We start from the raw sequence: 19,273 nt of genomic DNA, 5'->3' as shown, positions 1-19,273 counted from the left end.
TTAGGTCAATTAGATCATAGGTTAAATTGGGGTTGGGGATGGTTTGATGAAAATTGTATGATTTGGTAAACTTTGCATGACTTGATGATGTTATGATGATAATAGATACAAATTGTATGCTAAAAGTGTGTTATAATATGTGCTGTGTGGCTGTATGAAAAATCCTGTCGATTGGAATCGTTTTGTCCAAGGTTTGGTGGAATTGGGATAAAACTCGTATGCTGTTTTCTGCGATTGGGGTTTTGTGAAATCACCAGTTCGCGCCGCATCCAAGTGTTGGCACCACGAACTGCTTGGCAGAAAGGTCAAGAAAAGTTGATTTGCTAAGTTCGCACCGTGAACCTTGTTTGTGCAGCGAAGTGCGTGGCAGAAAGGTCAAGGAAATTTGATTCGTTCAGTTCGCGCCGCGTACCTTGTTTGCGCCGCGTCCTGTTAGTGATAGCTGTTTTGGGAAATTTTAAAGATGCATAATTTTCAAACTGTATGTCCGTTTTTAGTGCCGTTTCGAGCACGGTGAACCTTACGAGATAACCTATGTATTTATATGATTAAATGAGGTGTAACTTTTGATTATTTTAAACCATGACTTGCTTGATTTGATGAATCATGTGTCGTGGACATATACGATGAGATATGACGATACATGCTATGTTTAAAATATGAGTCGTATGATGATTTGTTTAATTCGATGGTGAAGTTTATAAGGTACTCTATGCGATGATATGAGTAAGATGTGAATATTTTGTTAGTTTTATGGATGATGTGTTGTGGACATATATGATGAAATGTGTCAATATAAGATGTGTTTGAAAACATGATTATGTGATGATTGTTGAGAACTGTATAATGATGATTATTTTTTTTTGGATGGTGTGAATACATGTATGCTCCTTATGAAATGATGATGATGAGGATTGATGCAGATACATGTATGTTCTTAATGATGATGATGATGATTTATTGTATTTGAATTATGCTAATGTATATAAACATACTCTGATGATGATGATGATGATGGTTTGAGTATTAGATGATGTCACTCATAGTCTTGACAATGGTATAAGTATGTTTCAAATATGTCTTCATTCATTCATAATCACATGTTTTCATTTTCAGATTGAAGATAGCGGCTTTCGACTTGGTGAGGATTAGCTCATGAGTCAATGTGTTAGTTTAGCGTCAAGTGTCATGCTCTGATAATTGTGACACTGGGGAACGTTAGCTTAGGGTTCATGTCATAATAACTCTATTTTTATGATCTTGGTTTTATTTTGGGATGTAGTATTAAAGATGTTATACTCATCCGAATGTTAGATTTCTGGTATGTTGACATGAGATTATTTTATGAGTTATGATGAAGTATGTTGAATTTCCTCAGTGAATGCATGGCAATGACGTATGATGTTTGTTTTTAAATTGAATTATGGCAGCCTTGTTTCATGTACTCTAAAATATTTATTTAATTGTCGCGGGGTTTAGAAGGGCGTTACACTGGTCCTATCAAGAGCAAAGCTGTAACTAAGAGTACAGGGGTTGGTCTATCAAAATCTTGGAGCAAGGTCATTCCAAAGAAAAGAAAGGAGCGGGAAATTGTTGGACCTGAATCTGATGTTGAAGTGAATGTTCATGACATCACATCAAAGAAGAAGCCTATAACCAACAAGCTTGCTGCAAGTATTCCTGAAGTTCTTATTGTTAATGTGTCATTCCACTATGCCTCTAGTGCCAGCAGGTGGAAATATGTACTCCAAAAGAGATTGGCTGTTGAAAGAGAATTGGCTCCAAATGCTCTTAAGAACAAGGAGGTCTTAGAGAGAACTCAAGAGGCTGGGCTACTGAAGACTGTTTGCAATATTTCCAAGTGTTATGAGAAGCTGGTTAAAGAATTTGTTGTGAACTTATCTGAAGATTGTGGCAACAGTAGGAGTGTGGACTTCATAAAGGTGTTTGTGAGAGGTAAGTGTGTATCATTCTCTCCATCTGTGATTAATAAATTCTCCGAAAGAACAGATGAAGCTCAAACTGAGCTTGAAGTAATAGACAATAAAGTTTGTCAAGTGATCACAACCAAGCAAGTAAACAGCTGGCCCCTAAAAGAGAAGCTAACTGCAAGTAAGCTGAGCATCAAGTATGCAATGCTTCACAAGATAGGAGCAGCCAATTGGGTTCCAACAAATCACAAGTCCACTATTTCAACTTTGCTTGGCAGATTTATGTATGATGTAGGAACAAAGGCAAAGTTTGATTATGAAACATATATTTTTGACCAAACCATGAAGCATGCTGGAAGCTTTAGTATTAAAGGTCCAATTGCTTTTCCATCCCTCCTGTGTGGTATAATTCTGGACCAGTATCCAAACATTCTTAATGAACATGATGTAGTGTGCAAAAGAGAAAGTCCCCTGGCCTTCCATTATAAACTGTTTCAGGGTAAGCATGTTCCAGACATTTTGTTGGCTTTGGCAACTTTTGTGGCCAAATAGGGGGAGAAGTAGTAAATGTCACCCCAGAACAATAAGAATGGTGGTTGTGTGTGATCAACAATTCTAATTTGCTTATTTTTGTGTTGATTTGTTTGTTCTTGTGCTGCTCTTGTGGCTGCCTTTTGATTTGTTTGAGCACTATGTGCACGCTGGTGATGTATGTTGTATGTATTGTATTAGCTCGCCTTGATTGTGTTTTGGTTGCTTTGTGTCTGTTGCAATTATTTCTCTGATATTGTGTGACAGGTTGTTTTAGCCAAAAACAACTTCCAAAGGGGGAGATTGAAGGTGTTTTCATGTTGGCTGCATTTGTGGTAAAATATACCTGGTTGATATTATATTATGCAGACTGCATATGTGTTAAGCTAATACAGGTTCTGTAGTGAATTTCATGACCGATGTCATGACATCTGTGTTTGACAGCAGGAGCTGTTATATTTTATTTATTGTCTTTCCTGATTTCTCTCAATTATCAGTTTAGGAAACCTTTTATTGTGTGCTGAATAATTCGTCCAGAAGATCTTGCTGACAGCACATTTTGTAAGAACCAATTGGCGTATAAATTAGGTTAACTTGGTTAACCCTAATTTGTTTCTAAAAAGCCCAAGGCCCAAGAGATGCATAGAAAAAGAGTGCAATCCTAATTTGGAACGCAGACAGAAGAATTTGTGTATTGTAAAGAACCGTAGTTTTGTAGCTGTCTCTTGTGATCCAAGCAATTGTCCTTGATGATTGCATTCAAATAGGTTGTGTGTGTTTATTGTCACTCTAAGCTTTTCAGCACGAGTGTGTGTCTCTTAATTGAAGCTTTTAAGCAGATCAAGGTGTGTTTTGAAGAGTGTCTTCTCTCTGTAATTGTTATATGTTTATTTGTAATCACTGCTGTGATTGAGGGGGAGTGAGTGGAGATACTCCGGTCTTGGAATAGATTGGAATTGCATTGGGTAGGTTTTAAGTGAGGAGTTGTAAACGGGGGAGTTTAACTCCGAATTAATTCTGCTTATATTGGATTCCCTCCATGGCTTGGTGGCCCCCATAGTAGGTTGTTTGAACCGAACTGGGTAAAAAATTATGTGTGTTCTTTATTGTTTTATGTTGTTCTGTTATAATTATCTGTGCTGTGTAATTGTGGATGTCATAACATCCAGTAAGACATCGAGCATGTGTTACTACAATTTTCACATCACATCCTCATTAGGGAAGTCAAATGTGATGGATTGGTAGTATTCAATCGGTTGGTGAGCAAGATATTCTGCCAACACACTAACCTTTACAACCTTTTGAGTACGGTATTCAATGTCAAATTCAGATAACAACATATGCCAACGAGCAATTCTTCCAATTAGAGAAGGTTTCTCAAATATGTACTTCATTGGATCCATTTTGAAAATCAACCTAGTAGTGGGAATCATCATGTATTGTCTTAATCGTTTGGTAGCCCAAGGTAAGATCCAACAAGTCTTCTCAAGCGGTGAATACCGAGACTCACATCAATGATTTTCTAACTCATGTAGTAAATGGAAAACTCTTTCTTTCCAGTCTCATCTTGCTGACCCAGAATACAACCTATATAATGGTCTAACAGGGTTAAATACATAATCAAAGGTCTTCATTCAACTATATGGAGCAGAATGGGAGGCTCGAGAAGAAATTCCTTGATACTATCAAAATCCTTCTGATAATCACCAGTCCATACACATCCCTGATCGTTCGCCAATAACTTTGGAAATGAACCTGGAGATATAATTCAAACATCCAAGGAAACCTCTTATTTGTTTATCTCTCCTCGGTGTTAGCATTTCTTGAATAGCTTTGAATTTATCAGGGTCTACCTCAATTCCTTTCTAGCTAACGATGAAACCCAACAACTTCCCAGAATGGGCACCAAAAGTGCATTTGTTAAGGTTCAAGTAGAGTCGATACTTCCTTAAACGCTGGAAAAAATTTAATAGATCTTCCGTATATCTTTCCTCATATTAAGACATGGAAATCATATCATCCAATATACTTCAATCTCTTTGTGAATCATATCATGGAATAAGGTTGTCATAGCCCTCTAGTATGTCGCACCAGCAATCTTCAATCCAAAAGGCATCACTCTATAACAGAATGTTCTATAGGGAGTGATGAATATTATCTTTTCCATGTCCCTAGGCGCCATCTTAACCCGATTATATCATGAAAATTCGTCTAAGATAGAGAAAACATTGAATTTTGTCAGACTATCTACCAACATATCAATGTGTGGTAAAGGAAAATCATCTTTTTGACTGGATTTATTCAAACCTCTGTAGTCAACACACATGCGGACTTTCCCATATTTCTTTGGCATCAACACAATGTTGGTAATCCATTGAGGATAAATTGACGTGACAAGAAAACCTGTGTCCATCTGTTTTAATACCTCGTCTTTAATTTTCTCGACTATATCAGGGTGACTTATTCTCAACTTCTGCTTGATAAGGGGGCATTCTGGCTTCAATGGAAAATGATGATCCACAATATTTGTATCTAAACCAGGCATGTCTTGATATGACCAAGCAAAAATATCAACATATTATTTTAGAAGCTCTACCATCCTCTTCTTAACATATTAATCAAGCAGTTCTTCGATCTTGATTTCTTTCTTATCCTCTTTAGAACTCAGATTAACAACTTCTAACACCTCATTATACGACTGGATGATGTCTTCCTCGTGCTCAAGCAACCGGAAATCTCATTAAGAATACATTCTTCACCTTCTTCCTCCGCCTCATACACATGACATTCAAAGTTAGGACAGGGTGTAGGGCAATTATTTTTAACAGTTTTATTGATTAATTTGTAGATGTGATTTATTTTTGAAGTTCGGAAGAAACATATGCAAACAAGCAATCATGCAGATTATAAAAAACTATTTTTCAGGGTTTTTTATGTTACCATTTTTCAATCAAAATCAAAAAATTAAAAATGCACATACATGTGTGGGAATAAAATGACTTTAGTAATGATTTTATCATCTAAAACAAACAAGAAAACCCAAACAACGTCACTTCCATCTTGGGTGGAGTGGAAGGATTTTTTGAAAGAAATAAAAAACAAATTAATTTGAAACATGAGTTCATTCGGAAACATCCAAAGAGATCCAATTTTTAATAATCTTCTCTCGTGTCACGAAGTCTGGTGTCTCCGGCTCTTGTTCTTCTTCAATAACAGCATCCACTTCTCGAGAAGTAGCACTCATATTGTTATTGACCAGTCTCGTTGTAAGGTGACTTCTATTTAAGTTACTTGGCGATTGCTTAACATAGTGCTACATTTTTTCCTGTATCGAAAAAAGATCAAAATGGCAGAGATTGTATGACAATTGGTTCAAGACTTTTGAAACCTTATCATGTAGTTGCTTTGATTCTATCAATCTTCTGATGAGTTTTCATTGAATTTGAACCAAAGTTCATCATTCACTCACCATTGATCATCAATTACTAACTATTGACAATTAACAATTAACTTTACTTTTATGCTCTTTATTGTATTGCCTTTATTTTTATGCTTTATGCTTTATCATTTATCATTCATTATCAAGTTTATGTTTATGCAATTTTTCCTTTGTCCACTTGAACATATGTTCATGTTTATGCAATTTTTCCTTTGTCCACCTTGACATATGTTTATACTTATGACCTTTTTCTTTTGTCTACTTGGACCATACTTTACTTTTATACTTAAAATAATAATAATCAGCTTGAATCATAAAATACTTAATATGGACTTGGACTTTGGTTACCTTACCCTAAGCTTTGTGGATGGGCCCATGGACTTATAATTAGGATCTTGACCCTGGCACTTTGGAGTTTCATATGAGTTCTTGACACTTTGATTATACTGTGCTTGTTTGTCTGGAAGTCCTTGGAGTATACTCCAAGGCATTGGGTTATTTCTCTTTGTGTATGCATGTGATGCTTTGAAAGTCCTTGATGGTTAATTCCAAGGCATTGTGATAAGGAATTCATCTGTACACAGCCGTTACTCTGTCCAATGTTTGTCTCAAGTTCTCATGGTTATGTTTGAAGATATGAAGTTCATCTGGATCCCCAAATGGTATTAGGTTTGCTTGGTTATGGTAGTCCAAAGGATGAGAAATCGACATTGACTCTTTAATGTCAAGTGTTGGCTTCTTATTTGGTTAGATTGTTTTTTTCTTAGCTTTTACTTTATGCTTTAGGATATTCCTTTCATCTCCTCCCCTTCTTAGATTTTCAAAATCTTCTCCCTTTTCCCAAAATCTTCTTATGCGAGCAAACCTCTTTTAAAAAATCTTTTTTTCCCTTAATGGCTTTTCGTTCAAAGTTTAGGAATGATTAATTGTTGTGGTGAGATGTAAATCCCTAAAAGTCTTTATATTGATTGATATGATGGAACATTTTCCACTTGAAGGAGTTAGTTGCATACGAGTTGATTTTATCCAAGTTGGAGCCCTTCTTTCATTTGTGATGTAAAAGGTCCATTTGTTCTTGTAACACCCTTCTAAACCCTGCGACAATTATTAAAATAATCAGAGTAAAAGCATGCAACCAAGTGTGCCACAATTAATTTAAACCAAAACATATGTCATATGTCATACATTATTAGAAATGATTTGGCAAAATACAATATCATGTTAAACACATCGGAAAATATGCATCACCAAAACCAATGTAATAAAACAAAACCAAAAACCATAAAATAGAGTATGTAGTTAACTCAAAACTAAATCTTTCCCCAGTGTTACACTATCAGAGCATGACTGACACGACGCCAAACTAACTGATGAACTCTACAAGTCATCATCACTGAGCAATAAGCCGCTAATTCTCAATCTGAAAATGTCAACATGTAAGGGTGAGTCTCATTCACGATTAATAAATAGTATGCATTCATAAGAAACAAAACATCATAATATATTATTCACTCAATTTATAACATATTCAGATTTTGAACTATCATTCATCAAACACAACAAATACATCACTTAACATAACACTGAAAATCATTCAATCATGTTATGGCAAAATGCATATGAACCAACTGACATTATGCATGTGGTACGGGTAAGGCGTGGAATTAATCCACCCGACCGATCTAATCATCACTGAGATACTGCCCTACCGGCAAAAATTCCACACAATGGGAATTATGCCCACCATTGAGCCAAACATCACCGGGATCCATCACCAAAATGATTTATGAAATGAGTGCACACATATGACATACTCACAACATCACCGACCCGATGAAATACATTGTCTCACCATATTTCACCAGTATCATCACCAACAAGTATGCACATGCCTCCGTAATCATTCATTCATTTATACATTTATCGCAATCAACATAGTAATAATCACAATTCATTCATCACCACACCTATACATCGTCATACTCACATAATCAAATATATGCACAATGTTCATTTCACCAAAGCAATTAAATCGATGTTTACAATAAAATCGGGCCACTGCCCATCTCACCAAATGATCATATAAAACATTTAATTATCTTTGCAACATCCAAAACGGCACTTAAAAAGGATACACGGGTCAAAGAATACGCTGTTTCGAAGTTCGGAAATTTTCTGCACAGCAGGGTACTCTTAGCAATCCTCCAGCGCGCTTATGGAATTAAATTTTCAATAACCTCGCTTCAAGCAACCTATGACAATATCTAGCTACGTTGGAACCTCCGCTTAGCGGGCTAGGTCCGCTTAGCGAGCTCAGTTAATTTTTTAAAAACGAACAACATCCACTTAGCGAGCCTGAGGCCGCTTAGCAGACGTGCAATTATGCAAAAATTCACCTCTGTGTCAGACTTGCGATTCCACACATCCTTCACACAAAATCCATTCTAAATATCGATTAAAGGCATAAAATCATCAGATACATCATCACACATTATCAAACATCAACAAAAACGGGTTTTCAATCAATAGTTCATGCAATTTCCTTAATTACCCTAAACTATGGCATCCCTAAACCTAACAATCCCAATCCCAATATATACAATTGATTCAAACCATATCTTAATCAATTTTATCACCTATATTCAAACAAGAGATACTAAAAGGAAGAGTCCCCCCTTAAAGACAGAAAATGGCATGGTTTTCTTTGGTTGTTTTTTCTTTTAAAATGTCACACGACTTCTAAAAATACAAGATAAAAGCATGAATGCTAATGACATGGTAAGACGATGGACATGTCGGATATGCTACCCAACCCAATCCGAGATTGTGATCGCCTCCGAAACCGCCAAGTATATAATAAGTTCAGTAATTTTTCCAAGTTTTTCACTCATTATATTTCTATTTTTCTTTTTATAAAGAATAAAAAAATAGAGAAAAAAATAAGTCTCTCAAATGGAAAAGATGAGCTGTAGAAAAAAGAAAGAAAAAAAAAGAAAGAAAGAAAAATGAAGAAAGAGAATAGAAAAGGCAAACAAAATAGAAAAATTGAAAAAGTATGTGATGTTTTATTAGGGTTGAACAATCGGTCGGGTATATAGGATTTCGGGCCTAAATGCAAAATTTGAATCAAACTGCGATTACGGTTTTAAGGTTCAATTTTGATCGATAAAGTTTCGGCGGTTTGATTAAGACGGTTTGGTGGATAAATTGGACCGATTTAATCGATTTAATATTTATTAAGTAAATTTAAAAAAAGACTCATCTTTTATAAAATTCACAAACATTATTTTTTTAATTTTTTAAAATACATACTCAAAAATTTAAAATTAAAAAAGCTATTTTTTATTATTAAAAATGTTATTATTATATTATAATATTTCAAATATTTTAAATATTATTTGACATTGACAATTATCATATTTCAAATCATAAATTTAATAGTATTCAAAATTTTATATTTTTGTGAATACATAATGCCACAATACTACGTGAGCCATATAATAATAAAAATAAATAAAATAAATATTAATTCATCTGCTCTGGTTTTCGACCAGTCTAAACAATCATTAAAATTTAAAAAGAAGAAGGAGAAACAAAGGACTAAGAAAAGGTCTACTCTCCATTGTCAACCTAGCAGTGAGGAATAAAAAAGGATTACTAGTATGCATACCACTTGATCATCAAAATCTCATAACGTGATGTAATCAAATTATACTTGATTTATAAAAACAAAATATTAGTATGTAATATCGGAATTGTATCATCATATTCAATAATTATAATTTAGATTAAATATTTTTTATCACATTACATGTCATTAGTTGTTGTGCATATTTATATCTCTTAATTAATTGTTATATTCATCTTTATAAAATTTAAACACTAACTAATTTAAAGAGAAAATTATTCGGTATTCATAAGAAAGAAGTCAAAAAAATAAAAAAACAATCGCATTGTAAAACAAAACATGTTGATAAGACTTTAAAATTAAATGTTGTGTTTTTGGGAGGAGAATATGATTGTAAAAGGGAGACAAGAATTTGGTGGGTTAGGCAAAGAATAATCAACCAAACTCCAATCTACTTTTGCTTTTGCTTTTATTTTATTTTGCAGATTTTTTTGATAAGTTCATGCACCAAAGTTTATGAGACAATTACTCATGCATAAATAAGCTCAAACATAGCCATAAAACTTTTGCTGCATGTGGAATATTCTCTTCTATTTTCATCATATCTTCATTAAATGTTAGTTTATTTTTTTCAAAACGAAAATTTGGCTGTCTTGATGAAATTTAGAGAGTGTGAATTTTACTGTAAAGCTGCTTTGGCTTGATGGGAAGGTGATTGTAGCAAGAGGAGTATTGTACTTGGTTTGTTCAAAGCTAATATTTTATGATTACTTACATAATATTATCTATATTTGTATTGTGTAATAGAATTTTTTTAAAAAAATATAGATTAAATAAATTAACAAGATACGAAATAAATTAGTATATAAATATCACTCTTTCAAAATTATTGAAAAAAAACAAAATATGATGTCCAATTTTAAAATTAAAAAATTGTCCCTATTTATATTAATATTTGTTTTAATCGACTGGACATAATTAAGACACTATATAATTAAGTGTTAAATATATTTTATTCTTTGTAATGTGAGAAAGTTTTTTCATAATTTAAAAAAAAAATTATTCATCCTTTGTAATGAAAAGATTTTCTTTTGCTTTAACTCGATATAATTTGGCCTCTTGAAATATGAGCGAATTTTGGTCATTCCTCCATAAAATTGAAAATTTAATGTCTAAATTGTATACTAAAGAAGCAAAATAAAATAATTTTTACATTATAATGGGCGATAGAAAACAAATTACAAGAGATAAACCAAAGCACGTTGACATTGATAAGTTATATTTTACCTTATTATTTTTAAAACTCTAAGCAGTGAAAATGACACTCACAAATAATATATTAAAACCTATCGAAAATTGTAAATTCAAAGTCTTGTTATCAAAATGAAAACAACGTATTTCTTAAAAAATTTATATGAATTTTCTTGATGATTTTATACAAGTTTGTCTTCTATTTTATAAATATTTGTGAGGTTGTAATGGCCCTAAATATTTTTTAATAATTCAAAGGTGAGATTTTTGCCGCCATTATTGTAGTTACTTTGTGACATTTTTTATTGTTATTAGTCTCATATGTTTTTGTAATTTAAATTCACATTTTTCTTTAAAATTTTATTTAATATTTTAAATATAAATACCTACGTATATATATTTTTCAATAGGCAAATTTAATATAAGAGAGTATAAGGGATACTCCGCCCACGAAAACAAACACAAACTACCCGCTTATACAAATGAAGGGGTTAGAGTTCCAAAACGCAAAATTATACACAACCGAGATTTTACAATAAGCGAACATCCACTTCCACGCTCGCGAGACGATAGCCGTCTAACAATCGATAAAGCTGAAAGAGGCGTTATTAAAAATCATATCATTCCTAAGCAACCACATACTCCAAACAATTGCTAACCAAATCACTGCCATGATAATTCTATGAATCTTAATTTCCACTTTGTTCCAATGGTACAGGAAATACTTGAATTCCTGTCAAGAAATCTTCAGCTCACCTCCTATCCAATTATAAATGTTCTTCCAAACGCCATCTGAAATGCAACAAGAGTCTAACAAATGCAGCACCAACTCGTTTTCCAATCTGCAAAAAACACACAAACTGTCCACCAACGCACCTCTCTTGCGCAACTCGTCCTTGGTTGACACTCTCTTTAGAATAAACCTCCATCCGAACATAGCAATATTCGAAGAAATTTTTAGATTCCAAATGAGGTTGATTACCTCCACAGTCCGACCATCCAAAAGCCCCGATGTTGTCCTGCTGAAACGATTATAAAAAGAACTCACAAAATAACAACCGTCTTCGCATAAAGACCAACTAAAACCGTCTACAGTTGTGGCCTCTAAAACCGCACCATATATCCAGTCAATAAACTCTTCCCATACTGCATTTTGTTGAGCTACCTTCATATCCACCATAGCGTCGAACTTCCAAACCCATAATCTGTTATCCCACGCACCAGCTTGAGCAACATTCATACCACCCTTTGTTGCACTAACAAAAATCTCAGGAAAGACATCCTTTAAGGACTGGTTCCCCAACCTGTTGTTGTGCCACATCGCTGTATCATTCCCAGTCCCTGTAGAAGTTTTAACCACCCCAGCAAACCCACTAACAGTCGAGGGTAAGCGATAGTCACATGTGACTAAGTCCCACCACCATATCGAATCCTTACTCGTTAGCATCGTGGAGTCACCAACTTTAACCTTCAGCTTGACATTACCATATCTACTGCACAATAGTCTCACCCAGAGCACATCGACTTCCTTCAAAATACGTCACTTCCACTTGTTCAACAGTGCCATGTTCATAATACGAGTATCTTTGACACCTAAACCGCCTAGATCACGAGGCTTACAAACAATTCCCCAACTCACCCAATGAATGGCTCTTGTATCATCCTTACCACTCCACAGGAATATGCTTTGAATTCAAAAAATAAGCCGAACACTTTACTATGAGCCTTATAAAAGGACAAAGAATATATCGGAATAGCATTCAACACCGAATTTAACAAAACCACTCTACCCGCAAAGGATAAGTTCCTTCCCTTCCAATTTGCCAATCTGTTTTTAATTTGGATAATCAAGTCTCGCCATATGGAAATCTATCTAGTATTTCCTCCCACTTTTACTCCAAGAAATTTGAAGGGCAGCTCATCAATATCACACGCCAAAAAACTCGACGCTGCTTCCATTAGCCAGTCGCTTATGTGAATACCGTAAATCTTACTTTTATGGACATTGACCTTTAGCCCAAACATCATCTCAAAGGCTCTAAGAATAACCTTCATGCTCCACACGTTATCACTGCTACCATCCCCCACAAGGATAATGTCATCAGTAAATTGCAAAATATTGACCTCCTCGGTTAGATTGAAACGAAATCCTTTGAAAAATCTAATCTCCACAGCTTTGTTCATGAGACTAGTCAAAACCTCCATCACAAGAACAAACAAAAAAGGAGAAAGGGGGTCCCCTTGACGGAGCCCAACAATTCTTTGATTCTAAGACGAGTAGGCATATCCTTGATGGGGTTATTTTTTTCTAGTCTCAGGATGACTGAAGTTTAGTTCCTTTCTGCAAGGTTTTTGCCTTCATAAATGGATGAGGTTACTACTGAGGTGAATAAGTCCAAAAATTTGATACTGATGGTTTTTATTTCTCATTCTATAACAAGTTACAGGGGCTTGATTAAAGACGAGAATCAAGTGATATATTTGCTTGTTACATGTGGGTTCTTTCCATTACTTGTTTGGAATCTTTGAATTACTTTATCACATGCTATCTATTAATTGTTTAGATGATGCATTGATGCATGCTTATCATATTGTTTATTTAGGATTTCTTTGTTACTTCTTTATATGTTTGTCTTGATAGCATGTCTAGCCTTACTGGTTGCCATTCTTTTACATGTTTTCTTTTTACATGTGCCCTTCCAATACTTGTATGGACTCTCTTGATGATTGATATCTTGTTTACTTGTAACATGTCTTGATATGTCTTGTTATGTGATGCTTATTTCTTGTTTAAGCTCCTTATGTTTTTTGCTAGTTTGATCACATGTTCCTTAAGTTTTTGATTCCATCTTTCCAGAAGATGTGAATTTGGATATACATTAAGTTTGAAACCATGCTTGATAACACTTAGGTAGGATTCCCTGTATCCTAACTTTAGGTCCATCATTGCATGACAATCCATAGGTAGGATTCCTTTTACATTCATGGTTTGTATCTTTAACTACTTAAGTACTTTTTGACTTATCCTTTGTTTTACTATTATCATGAAGAAGTTTTCTTAGTATTTTACTTTGTAGTTGTCATCATCAAAATAAAACTTATTACCTATAAAACATGGTTTCACACTAGTGTCTCCTAATTGGAAACCTCAGTTCTTACACAAATATGTCTCTTTTGATGCGCCACTTTAATATGCTTGACGATAGTTCCTTACAAGGTCCGGAACCCTTTCTTCATTACATTGAGTCTACATAGCTTCATAAGTCACTACATTCTACTCTTATTTGATATTCGTCGTCTTCAAACATTTTCTGACTCATCACCGCTTGCTCAAACGCGCACCATTGATTTCCCACTTCTTTCCTCTTGATTCATTCGAATAGTTCTAATATAAGAAACTTATCATCAATAATTTTCAACTCTAACAATGATATTCCGTATTAACCTCCACACGAAACCCATATGAATTCATATCAATGCTTGATAAGTCCATTGGTCTTGACTTCCGGTTCCCAGGAGATTGAGATGATTTGTTCTAAGTTCACCTTCATTGTATGGTAGAAGCTACCCAAACTTTGACCCCCCCTTTGGGCCTTGATTATATCAAGTGGCATTGAACACCAAAAGATTTTATGATATCTATAACAAACAATCTTGATAGTTAATAATCTCATACATAGTCTTAATGAAGAAGAATGGGCTATTACAGTTAACCTGCAAATGTCACCCAATTTCTATAAATTCTTACTAAGTGCACAAGGCATAGTCACAATAATACTACATCGAGATAATTCTTTACTTCCCTTCAGCATCTCTAATGGTTACGACACTCTTTCCAACCCTCTGTATTCACAAGCTCATCAACTAGCGCACAAACATCTAATTACACATCAATCACAATGTCTCTTTTATACCGATCCATCAACAATCCTTCTCTAGAGTACAGTGAATCCTTGAGGGGCTGTCATGAATGCAACAATTGCCTGATGGGTTTTTCATTGGAAGATACTTATAAACTAAATCTTGCGAGTATTATATTCATATTTATTGCATGCTTATCTGATTCTTTTTAATCTATTGTGCTACTCTAATTTCAACCGGTCACATACTTATTTAAATCCTCTGAGTTACACTTATCTCCAAATCCACTTAGTTTCATTACTCAATGGCACTTCATTTGTGAATTCCAATAGTCTATTTTTTGTATACTCAAACAAAATGCGCACTTGAGTCTCAAACACATTAGTCGACAACTACTCCTTATAATCGGAAGAATCTCTACAATATGCTAACTAACATTTTCACATTTCTTGGCTAGATCCAATACAACATGATCTTGGTTCCACATTTCGAGTTCATAACATTTGAATTCGAGTATTTCCTTGTGGAGAAATTCGTCTTATTCAATTATTCCTCATACCGTACATCCTCTTTAGAGTGTATCTCACAAGGTAGCGTTCCTCACTTTCTGATTGTAACCATTATACACTGAATCTTATGTCGTGCTTCGATCAACCCTCTTCGAAATTCTCAACAGTTCAACTTGGCGTGACTATGGCTCTTCTAGAACTGAAATAATTTCTACTTCGGAGAGTCTACTGATGATTCTTCTAGAAATATCTCAAGTTGAACCAATCCAAGATATATTGCATTTATTCTAGCACCATTCGCCAATCGATAAGGAACAACCATACCATGGAATGGAAAGGGTACGCCGATCACACATAAATCCTATCTTCTGCATTTAGGTAAAGAGATTCACTAATAATGTGAAGGAACAAAAGAAGCGTCCGCAATGTATAAACCTGATATTACTCACGTAGTCTCGACTACTCATGGTATTACCATAAACATAGTATTGGAAACTTATGTGCCTTGCTGCCGCCTACTCGGGAGCTAAGCCATGTATAGTCCCCTACATCCATAAATGATCATGGAGTGAAGGAACCTCCCCATGTAGCTCATAGGGAATGGAGTGTAAAGGTAGTTCTCAATTGTCGAGTGTGATGTATCCATTGACCTTCCTACTCTACCTTACGAGAATTCAAATCCACGTCTCGTGAGTATATAATTATAATCAAACATTGAGATCAAGACCATTGCAATCCCACACTTGACCGAAAAGGATAACTCATGTATCCCATGCATAATAGTGATACTGTAGCGCTATACCTGTCTAGAAGCACTAACATGGTGGTCCAACTCCGAATCCATGTACTCATGTGAACTATCTAGTGTCGTATAAAGATCTCCATCTATATCCTATAATCACGACAGTCAGATATGGGTGGAGATCATGAGAGGTCATCGCGTCTCAAGTCCTTCTTGTCCCTATCCTTAGGAATACAATGCCTATGAGTGCCACACGCTCAAGGTTTACTCATTACCATGCCATGCATGTGATCATCCACTCAATACACGCATAAGAGATTCCAAAGATTATTCCAACTACATGAATACCATGGTTCTAATCTAACGTCACGGTTCGTGATCATATCGTTGATGCTTTAACAATTCGTGATCACCCAACGCTGAGCGTAGTTTTACGGCCTTACTTAGGGATTGATGAACCATAAATGGCATAGGACATGGTATAGTGCACTCCGCATATTCATCCACCTCAGTTGTCGTCTAGCGTAGTTCTCAGACATAGGCAGGTCATAATAACTAGGAGATATAGTAGTCCCTACTACAACTTCGTACATAGGATTTTCCTAAACTAGAAGTCATACCCAGGTTTACCCTGTCGGTATTCATTTCTTGATAGCCCACTGTCGCACGCTCGCGAAAAGATGGACAGAGTCGCCACCAATATATTTATCCCATAAGGGAAAGGAATATCAGAAAACCTGAAATAAGGATAAGAGAAGGTCTTGCGACCAGAGATAGTGTACGGAAGTCGGTTACGCGAGGGGAAGGTATTAGCACCCCTCACGTCTGTGGTACTCCACAGGATCCACTTATGTTTGTTCTATTCTAAGGGTGTATAAATCTAAGGCTTAATTACTAAGGGAATGCATGCAAATGAAAAAAGAAATACGGGGAAAATAAGGTTTTTAAATAATTGTGCTCGCTTAGGCCCCGCGACCCAATGCCTACGTATCCTTTTCAGGAATCAGAGCGCCGTAGTTCGGCTCTTTAGTTTTTGTTTGTTTTTGTGTTTTTTAGTTGAACAGTTACATTCGCACTCCGCTGCTCGACCTCTGGAGTCTTAAGCTGGGAATGGAGCGGAAATAACGTGTCCGATTAGGAGAAAAAATGCCCTGAAGGCAAGAGAAAGAATGCCTCGGAGGCAAGAGAGAGAAGAGAGATGATTGGTTTGTATTTTTTAGGGTAATTCCATGATGAACAAAACCCAATACAAGGTTCCGCACCACTTCATTACTTTGTTTAGGTCTGAGCCTTTATTAAGTGTTTTAGATGTTTTTGATTGGTGATTTTTAAGGGGAATTAATCTGCGAGTTGAATCACACAAATTGTAGAGAAACAGATTAGGGAATGAATCCCACTCATTTCTCTACATAATGATTGAGAAACAGATTAGGGAATGAATCCCACTCATTTCTCTACATAGAAATCGAGAAACAGATTAGGGAATGAATCCCACTCATTTCTCTACATAGTGATCGAGAAACAGATTAGGGAATGAATCCCACTCATTTCCCTCCCACTAAGTGATTGAGAAACAGATTAGGGAATGGATCCCACTCATTTCTCTCCCACTTTTAATGAAGTGTGATTCGCCTCTTCCTTTATTAAATGTCTTAAAGTTGAAAAGAAACAGGGAAAGAAAACTAGCCTAAAATGAATAACTAGCCTAAGTATGAAGGGAACTTCTAAGTCCTAATGTTGTCATGGTTTCTACCTAAAGTTAGGAATTAAAGAGACATGAAAATTAAAGTCACAATTAGAAGTCATAAGTAAGATACATGAGCGAAATCGAGTAAGGATACAATGGTACAAAATTATACACAAGTATGAAGTAACAAGCCAAAAAATATAGTACAAAATGAAGCAAAATACTATTATTTTTTATATTGATTTTATGGGAGAAATTGAATTACAAATCAAGCAAAAGACTAAAACAAATAGCCTAAAACTAATATTTTTATGTACATTTTTTATGTCTAAAATTGTATTAAAGGTCTAAAATGATGGTAGAAAATTAGTGATTTTATTATTTACAAGAAATAGGAAAAGATCTACTTAAGACTTAAATCTATTAATGGAAAATAAAAAGAGACAGGGGGGGCGGTCTGAAATTGATGGTGTGATTAGAACAGGGGTGCTAGGCCCACAAGTCAAAGCCCAGCAGAGTTTGTTTTTTGTTCATGTTTCTTCATCACACCAAAAATGGTGTGTATGGGCCTCACGGGGGTATGAAGAAAATGATCGGCCCAGATTGTTTATTGATCCAAGTTTTATTAATTATTCAGAACTAATTATTGGTTTAATTAAAAATAAAATAAAAAAATAAACAAAAGGGGAAATTAGGGTTGTCTTGAGCGACGATTGGGGTTCTCACTCTCGTTCTCTTCTCAAATGCACACGACGGCGCTTCTCCATACTCCAACCAGACCAACACAGCGCCGCCGTGAGTCTAACCACGAACTCCCTCGCCTCTCCTCTCAATCTCCGCTTCTCCTCTTCTAATTCTAAGAAATACCTCCCTAAGTCTAGACAATCCACGGATTCAGACTATAATGGAAGAATCGTAATTCATAGATGGCCAGGAGACGCATTATATGCGTGAATAAAAGGAAGCAAGTACAAATCGAACCTGATTGAAGATCGGAGGCGCAGAAACAGAAAATCGGAGGGAAGCTCCGAGCGGTGACCACGAAATAAACGTGTTGAAGATGAAGTTCTTCAGGTAATCTTGATTTCACGCTTCTCTTTATCTAGTCTTTCTTCTATCTTCTTCTTCTTCTTGTCTCAATTTTCTTGGCTTTCTGAAACTCTGAGTGCTGTGAAGGTTGTTGTATGTGTGACGATTGTTGTTGTTGAGTAGTGTGAGCGAGGCTTTGGTGGTGAAGAAGGTGAAGGTCGAAGGAGGCTATGCTTCACCTCTTTCAGAGCTTGATCAGTGCTCTGAAGAGGATGGTTCAAGAAGCTTTGAGTGAGTTTGGTTATGGAGGAGATGGGAAAATTCAGAGAGAGTGGAAAGAGGAGGAAGATGAGGATTGTGAAATGGTGAATAGAGCCTGAGGAAAGTGGTGAACCCTGAATGAAGGTGATGAGGTTTGAATATATAGAAATTGAGAGGGAGAAAGAGTTAGTTAGAGATGAGTTTGAGCTGTTAGATCGGAGGGAGTTAGTTACAAAATTGAGGGTGGAGATTGAAGGTTGATTTCAGGTGGTTATGAATGTTAGCTACGGTTAAAATCTGTTTGGAATCGTTTGAAAGTTTGTTAGGAGGTTGTTATGATAGTTAGTTATGGTTAGGGAACTGTTAGTTAAAACAGTTAGGAAGTTAGGGTTGTTAGGATAGTA

At 35.4% G+C, this 19,273-nt stretch overlaps 1 protein-coding gene across 1 annotated transcript; it reads left to right on the top strand.

Annotated features, from left to right (window-relative positions):
• Positions 1–1,423: 1,423 nt before the first annotated feature.
• Positions 1,424–2,483, top strand: LOC131619489 (uncharacterized). The gene is made up of 2 exons (XM_058890578.1): positions 1,424–1,441; positions 1,560–2,483. The coding sequence occupies exons 1-2, from the start codon at positions 1,424–1,426 to the stop codon at positions 2,481–2,483; spliced, it is 942 nt and encodes a 313-aa protein (XP_058746561.1).
• Positions 2,484–19,273: the final 16,790 nt, after the last annotated feature.

This window comes from Vicia villosa, linkage group LG7, assembly GCF_029867415.1.
Source record: "Vicia villosa cultivar HV-30 ecotype Madison, WI linkage group LG7, Vvil1.0, whole genome shotgun sequence".
NCBI classification, from domain to species: Eukaryota; Viridiplantae; Streptophyta; class Magnoliopsida; order Fabales; family Fabaceae; genus Vicia; species Vicia villosa.
This window is presented reverse-complemented; position numbering and strand designations above follow the sequence as displayed.